This window comes from Cryptotermes secundus, unplaced genomic scaffold (genome assembly GCF_002891405.2).
Source record: "Cryptotermes secundus unplaced genomic scaffold, Csec_1.0 scaffold180, whole genome shotgun sequence".
Taxonomy (NCBI): Eukaryota; Metazoa; Arthropoda; class Insecta; order Blattodea; family Kalotermitidae; genus Cryptotermes; species Cryptotermes secundus.
Genome location: NW_019718619.1, coordinates 331,123 through 339,290, shown reverse-complemented (window position 1 = coordinate 339,290; position 8,168 = coordinate 331,123). Strand labels below are relative to the sequence as shown.

General features: G+C 37.4%; 1 protein-coding gene across 2 annotated transcripts in view; it reads right to left on the bottom strand.

The window, feature by feature from the left end:
• The window catches only part of LOC111861882 (unconventional myosin-Ia), a 273,865-nt gene that overhangs the window by 35,767 nt on the left and 229,930 nt on the right, over positions 1-8,168 (bottom strand). For both annotated transcript variants that reach the window (XM_033750543.1, XM_033750545.1), the window contains exon 19: positions 1,854-1,940. In XM_033750543.1, coding sequence (XP_033606434.1) covers positions 1,854-1,940 — 87 coding nt within the window. The remainder of the gene's footprint in view (positions 1-1,853; positions 1,941-8,168) is intronic.

The following is an 8,168-nucleotide window of genomic DNA, read 5'->3' as shown; positions in this document are numbered from 1 at the left end:
GAAGAGTGCTCCGATAGAAGAGGATAGGTGTGACTCGCGTATTGAGATGTGACGTAGGGATAAAAAATCCTGAACAGTTTTAATATTTTTAATATTTAATATTTATCAATATATATGATGAACATTTATTTTAGTATGAAGACAGCAAGGCATGCAGTGAAGTAGTTTAACGTAAATCGAAAAGCACCTGAAGATGGCACCTTTGTGCTGAAACATGTAGTGCAGGAGTGAAGAGTGAGATGGATGAGTGTATCCACTGTAAGACAGCTGGAATAAATCATGGAAATTATTGGGGATCATCAGTGTGGGTTTCAATGTAACAGATCAACTACAGATCAGATCTTTTGCATTCGTTAGATATTAGAGAAAAAATGGGAGTACAATGAGACAGTACATCAGCTATTCATACTCTTCAAGAAAGCCTGATTCAGTTAGGAGGGAAGTATTGTACAATATTCTGATGGAGTTTGGGATACCAATGAAACTAGTTAAGTTGATTAAAATGTGTTTAAACGAAACGTATAGTAAAGTCCATGTAGGTAAATATTTGTCTGATAAATTTCCTATCCAGAATGGTCTAAAACAAGGAGATGCTTTATCGCCACTCCTTTTCAACTCTGCTTTAGAACATGCCATTAGGAAGGTCCAGGGAAACCAGGTGGGACCGAAATTAAATGGGACACATCAGCTGTTGGCCTATGCGGATGATATGAATCTACTAGGTGATAATGTAGATACCATAAAGAAAAACACACAAACTTTAATTGACTCAAGTAAAGAGGTTGGTCTAGAAGTAAACAATGAGAAAACTAAGTATATGTTGCTGTCTCATCACCAAAATGCAGGGCAAAATCATGATATAAAGATAGGAAACAGATGTTTGGAAAAAGTGACATATTTCAGATATTTGGGAACGATGATAACAAATCAAAACCTGATTCACGAAGAAATTAAGAGGAGATTGAACTCAGGTAATGCTTGCTACCATTCAGTCCAGAACCTTTTGTCTTCTCGTCTGCTGTCCAAAAACATAAAAATTAGAATATACAAAACTATAATTTTGCCTGTGGTTCTGTATGGGTGTGAAACTTGTTCTCTGATATTAAGGGAGGAACACAGACTGAGGGTGTTTGAGAACAAGGTGTTGAGGAGAACATTTTGACAGAAGAGAGCTGAAGTGACAGGAGGTTGGAGAAAACTGCATAATAAGGAGCTTCATAACTTGTACTCTTCTCCAAGTATAATTAGAATGATCAAGTCAAGGAGGATGAGGTTGGAAGGGCATGTAGCACGAATGGGGGAGACGAGGAATGCGTACAGGATATTCTTGGAAAAGCCAGAAGGAAACAGACCACTGGGAAGACCAAGCCATAGGTGGGTGGACAATATTAAAATGGATCTTAGAGAGATAGGATGGGATGTTATTGATTCGATTGATCTGGCTCAGGATAAGGACCAGGGAAGGGCTCTTGTGAACACAGTGATGAACCTTCAGGTTCTATAAAATGCTGGGAAATTATTGAGCAGCTGCAAGAATTGGTGGCTCCTCCAGAAGTGCTCAGCTCCATGAGTAAGTAAGCAAGTAATCTGTGAGTCTGCCCACTTATGTCCTGTACTTTTCATACAAATTGTAATACAAGAAACTTCTATGGATTTGTTACAAACACATCATACATATCCAGATAATGACAGAGCACTCTGAAGAAGTTTGCAACACTTTAATCAACATCGTTTTGCAGGCAAAAGTTTCATACTGTGCTTTTAGTCTTCTCAGTAACTGTGCCTCACAAAGTACAATTCCCATACCCATTCAGAGTGAAAGTACTTGCTGATCGAGGTAACTAATGACTCACCTTCCAGTGAATGTAATGTTGCTGTATTATATTTACTGCCCATTCCACCTGTTTTCGATGCCTAAGAATACGATACTCTTCTCTTGCCTAAAACATAATAAACATATTGATAGTACCATCAATATAACCTTAACATTTAGCATATGAATCATAAATACTGGAATAATTAAGTGATATTCCATCACAAGCCAGAAATAATCTGTACAATATATAAATAATAATATATTACGTATGTAAAATGTTAGGAAATCAGATTACAAATTAGAATAAGAAGAATGATATCCATTTTCAGACAAAATATATGCTTGAAAATTAAACTACTATTTTTCAGTACAAATACAAATTTGTGTATGAAGCAGTGTGGATGTATACATTATATTTAGACCTGGTTATTTACATTTCTAATCACAGCTTCAATCTGACTTATGGATCATCAATATTTTCCTAAAAACAGCCTAGACTTTTACAGTCAATGATGTAATTATGAAACCAAAAAATTCTAGTAATAATATTTTAAGCTGTGTCTAAACGTGCATTACCAGAAAAGGTATAACAATACAGTATTTTGTCCTGCTTTTCATTTCAGCCCTTATCAGTCATTTTTACATTAATATTATTTGCATATATGTCACATCAGTGCCTTAAAATTGCAGTTAGACACAAAAGTGCAGGGAGAGTGCTATAAATTTAAGGACTTGATTATTTTGCATTGTTCCACTTGGAATGAAATGATCACACCTGGCACATTTCATGCTGCACCAATCAAACATGTTGCAAGTAAATGTGCAGCAGTATAATGCTGTGCCATGAAGGTTCTCATCACTGAAGGAGTTTCCAGAGATGAAGTTCATGAACACTTATCCACAGTATTGAAGAATACTTTGTCATGTTCCAGGGTATTTGCCTGGTGTGTATATTTACAGGAAGGTCAAATGTCCATTAGTATTATGTCTGAACTGGAGCACTGTTTACTAATGTCACTAATGCAAGTATCTGCCATATCAAGACCTGCATCCTGTCAGACAGGAATATTTAACATATCTCAGGAAAAATCACTCATAAATATCTTGGTATTTTGTAACTCATTTAACAGCATTGTCAATAACTCACATTTTAAGTGATTGCATCATACTGAGTAAATTCAATTTTTGACATTTTGGACATTATCCATCACCCTGAGTAAGCTTTTACCTGAGGACAAAGACACAGTCCAGTATCTGAAACCTTATTATTAAATAAAAAACACAATGCTGGATAATGTCCAAAAAGTCAATAATTGTATTACTATACTATTGACACAAAACTTTTCAAATAATGAATTGGTGGAGATATAGAAGAAAGCAGTCATTTCCTAATTCAAGGCATATCCTAGAATCTGTCCAAAGTGACTAATGAAAATCACAAAAAAAAAAAAAAAACTCAGCCAGAATACTTGGTATTCTGACCAAGATTCAAACCAGGTACCTTCCAAATTCAAGCCACAAAAGTTACAATTTCAGCCTACTTGCTCAGTAACTACTTTGAGTTCATGAAATGTCCACCAGATGGACACTATAATAACTAAACATGGACTATAAAAACTGTCAAAAGTCATATGTACACACATCTACATCATTGTCAAGAAGAGGTAAATAAAGGCTGGGATGGTGTGACATATGCTGGGCTCACCACTGGATCCTAGAAAGCAAGACAGCATTGCAACAATGGAAAAACACAAGTTCATCTACATGAAAGAAATTCAAGAGTGAACCTTCTGCTTAATTGCAACATGTACAGTATCTGGGACACCACCAAAGTCATTCACATTAAATTCCTGCCAACTGAAACACCAGTGACTACCGCATATTGCTTGCTGTACATTGTGCGTTCAAGTTCTAAGGTCTCCGATTTTTTTTCTCACACAATAATCATACAAAAAATTTGAAACTTCTGTCACTTTTCAACGTAATCTCCCTGCAGCCGTACACATTTTTCACAACGTCGACGCCATGATTCCATGGCCGCTGCGAACGCTTCTGTAGGAGTCTGTTTTGACCACTGGAAAATTGCTGATGCAATAGCGGATTGAAAAACGGCATCCATGTCTCATCCATTGTCACAGTTGATGAAAAGAAAGTCCCATTCATGCCTTCATCATTGCCATGCGTGCAGCCTTGTGGTCATCCGCCAAAATTCGTGGAACCCACCTGGAGGACACTTTCCGCATTCGCAGGTCTTCATGCAGGATTTTGTGCACAGATCCCACGGAAATGCCAACTTTGGGGGCGATGTTTTCCACACTCAATCGGCGATCCTCCAAAACAACTTTCTCAACTCGCTCGACCATGTTGTCAGACCGGCTGGTGCGAGGCCGAGATTGTTTTGGTTCGTTGTCACACGACGTTCGGCCTTCTTTGAATTGTCGCGCCCACGAACGCACATTTTTCACATTGATGACACCATCACCACATGTCTCACTCAACTGGCGATGAATTTCAATGGGTGTCGCACCACGCAAGTGGAGAAAACGAATGATTACTCGCTGTTCTTGTAACGAAAACGTGGCCATTTTAAGTATCAAAAACACTCCTCACACTCGCTGCTACCACTAGAGTTCTGCCATCTCTGTCACGCATTCACAAAGAGTGCACATGTATTTTAAACAAAACCGCATGTGTCTATCTGCTCCCAATCCTGAGAAAAAAAATCGGAGACCTTAGAACTTGAACGCCCCTCGTAATACTGACACTGAAAGTGACAGTAGATTTTCATTATTACTACAGTTAAAACATCTAACAATGTTGCTACATGGGTTGTAGTGATGTTATCATATAAGAATAAGTCTTTAAGAAATCAGAGAGAAATCCCCAATTCAACATTTCTTTTGGAGACAAGGCATTTGTTGACAAACTGATGATATTTAATGCTGATATAATTTAGCTGAAACAAAGAAACTGATCACAAAGCACGGGAGAAATATAAATAAAATAAGTAAAATGGGGACTTCATTGTACAGCGAAGAATGAAATAAAAACTTCAATATCCAAATTACCTCTTTGCCTTTTCTTATGTGTCGATTATGAATGTGTCTAATCTTTACATGAAACAGACCATGTACAAAACAAAATATAGTATATTTCACACAGAATTCTGAATTACCAGCAAGTAATGAAAATTAATAGTTGTGTGATATGTACTTTGTGGCAGTAGTATGGTCATATCTAACTATGGAATTTAATAATTATAGAAAATTTCAACTGCATAATATATAATCAGCAATCCTGCTGCTATAACAAAAGTAAAATATTGAGAGGTGTGTATTTACAGCAATGCACAATCCATGTTCAAATATTTCAAAGTCTACTGGCTGCAAAGGCAGAAGGGAAATTATCACAAGTTCACTACTCAGAGTACATACCACTCTGTACAGACACCATAAGTGTCCTCTTCTTTTGAAGTGGATGCCAATTTGACATTCCTAGGTAGTCAAACAATTAAGCAGTTGCCTCAGTTATTGTTCTTAGCATTATGTCATCATATGCCAACTTCAAAACATGAAATCATTAAAGAAAACAATTTATTTTCTGTGATGAATTACTTTAAGTCTCTAAAACTGAACATAATTAACTAGATTTCTTAAACAAATAGATTAATTTATAGTCAACAACTACCATCAAATTTCAAAACATTCAGATATTACGAGGGTCGTACTGAAAGTCATGAGCAACAATTATTTGTAAAGTAACATGCTTTATTATTGACAAACCAAATACACCACCTCAATCTACAGACCTTTCTTTATTTTTCCACATAATCGCCACTTCTTTGTACACATTTCTCCCAGCGTTCTGGGAGTTTGAAAATTCCCCTTCTGTAAAATTCTGTTCCAGCCATCCAAAGACACTGACATACTGCTTTCTGAATTGCCTCCCTTGTCTCAAAACGTTGTCCATGTAGCTAATCCTTCACAAATCTGAAAAGATGGTAGTCAGAGGGTGCCAGATCAGGGCTATAGGAGGGGTGTGGAAGAACTTCCCACCCCATCTTTGCAATCGCTTCCAATGTAAGGCAAGCGGCGTGGGGGCCAGTGTTGTCATGCAGGATGATGATGTTCCATCCCGGAAGTTTATTGCGCAATACACGATGGAGCTTGTGCAACGTCTGGACATAAAGAGCAGCATTGATGGTTTGCCCAGGTTCCTGGAATTTGACCAGAATAAACCCTTCTGCATCCCAGAAGACTATGCCCATCACCTTCGCAGCTGATGGCACTGTCTTTGCCTTCTTTTTTGATGGAGAATGCAAATGGTGCCATTCCATACTCTGCCATTTCCTTTCAGGCTCAAAATGGTGAAACCAGCTTTCGTCACCTGTCACAATACAGAGCAAAAAATCATCGCCTTCGTGTCGATATCTCTGCAGCAGTTCTGATGTGATGGCTTTTCGCTGACCTTTGTGGTCTTCGGTCAATAACCGCGGGACCCAACGAGCACAAACTTTCCTATAGCCCAAGCTTTCAATCATCTCCTGTACTGCACTGTGCCCTATTCCAAGTTTTCGGGCTATTGTGTCCACAGTCACACGCCTGTCATCTTGAATGATCTCATCCACTCTTTCCTTGTTGCGTTCAGTTGAGGCTGTTCGAGGACGACCGCTCCGAGGCTCATCTTCGATGCTGGTGTTCCCATCTTTAAAATGTTTCGCCCATCTTCGAACACTGCTTGCATCCATGCACACACTTCCACAAGCACGCTGAAGTCTCTGGTGAATTTCTGCAGCAGGGATTTCCTCTTTCACAAGAAATTCGATGACAGCACGCTGCCAAAACAACATATCGTTGACGACCATTTTGTTAGAAGTGATACTGGTCAAGTGATGCAAGCTACTGACGTCACAAGACACTCAAGGTTAACACAACAGCTGGTTCCACCTACCACCGTACTCTCTTTCGTCTGCTGTTCCCAGGTTGCATGCAAAAAAAGTTGCTCGTGACTTTCGGTACGACCTACGTGCTAGTCCTCAGTAATTCATATGAATATTAAACTTATCTAATTAGTAATCACAAAAACAAATTAATTTTAAAATATGAGACCAAATTTCAAACAACACAAATTTTGTAAGTTTTGAGGTTTTCACGGCGATGACTATGAAGAAAGTTGTCTTCTGGGATCTGGCGCCGTGTATTCTTGGTCTTGCAGCTACTGCTCTCTGTATTTGCAACGCAATTCAACTGCCTTGAAGATGGAGGCGATATGTTCCTCCGAAACGTCAGTTAAAATCAAGAATACACGGTGCCAGATCCCAGAAGACGACTTTCTTCAACACAAGTTTTGTTTAAAAGAAAAAAAAAAACAAGAAATAGTAATGAATAAATGACTAAATCAAACATAAACAAAAGAAAAAAAGAATTAAAATACTTCTCACAAAGTAATATAAGAAAATTTCGTTGATGATACTTTTTTGCAAAATTTGCATCAAAGTCTGTACTATATACTGTTTCAAGGCAGACAAATTACTGATGGTAAATCAAGGCACAACATCACCTGGAATCATATGACATATACTTTGATAAAGATACTACTCTTATCTGTACCAATGGCCTATGTCCACAGCACATATATTTATGGAACTATGGACATTAATAATAGTACTGTTAACATACCGAGAAGATATTGTTTTATACATTGATGCTAATAAACATTCTCCAAAAGGTTACAACCTTTAAATCCTTAAGAGCACCTATTAATGATTAAAATTATGTATACAGCCAAAACAAAATATAGCACCTTCTATATAACACCACCCTCACTTACAGCCAAGCATTAAATAATGTGTAATATAACATCATGTTACTATACTTTCACTTTCTTTCATGTACTGTACTGTACATACAGCTAAATTTCTTGCCTAGATTTTATCAGTGTGTAAGAAGAATATTTCAGTCTTTGAAAGTGTGTAAGAGAAGACTGGGTATTATAACTTATTTTATTCTCCCTTGGTATGGGAATCCAGCCTGAATTTGGATCCCCTAAAACCTATACAGTTTAAGGAACAGTATGTAATGCTGACCACAGCATATATGGTACTATATCATCTAAATGAGACTTTTAATGCTGCCCTGTACAAAGCCAAGGTATTAATAACCATGGAATACTGTTAAAAGTAGATTTCAATTTTGTTCTCTGTTTTTCTTTTGAGATTACTGAAATTTTGTTTCTTCTCAATCTGCAGAATTTTGAAATAATATAGTTATTTTGATTTATCACCACACTTGATATACCAACCCCATATACTGTGGGGAACAAACAGTGGTGCTATATTGGAGTTGAGCTGTAA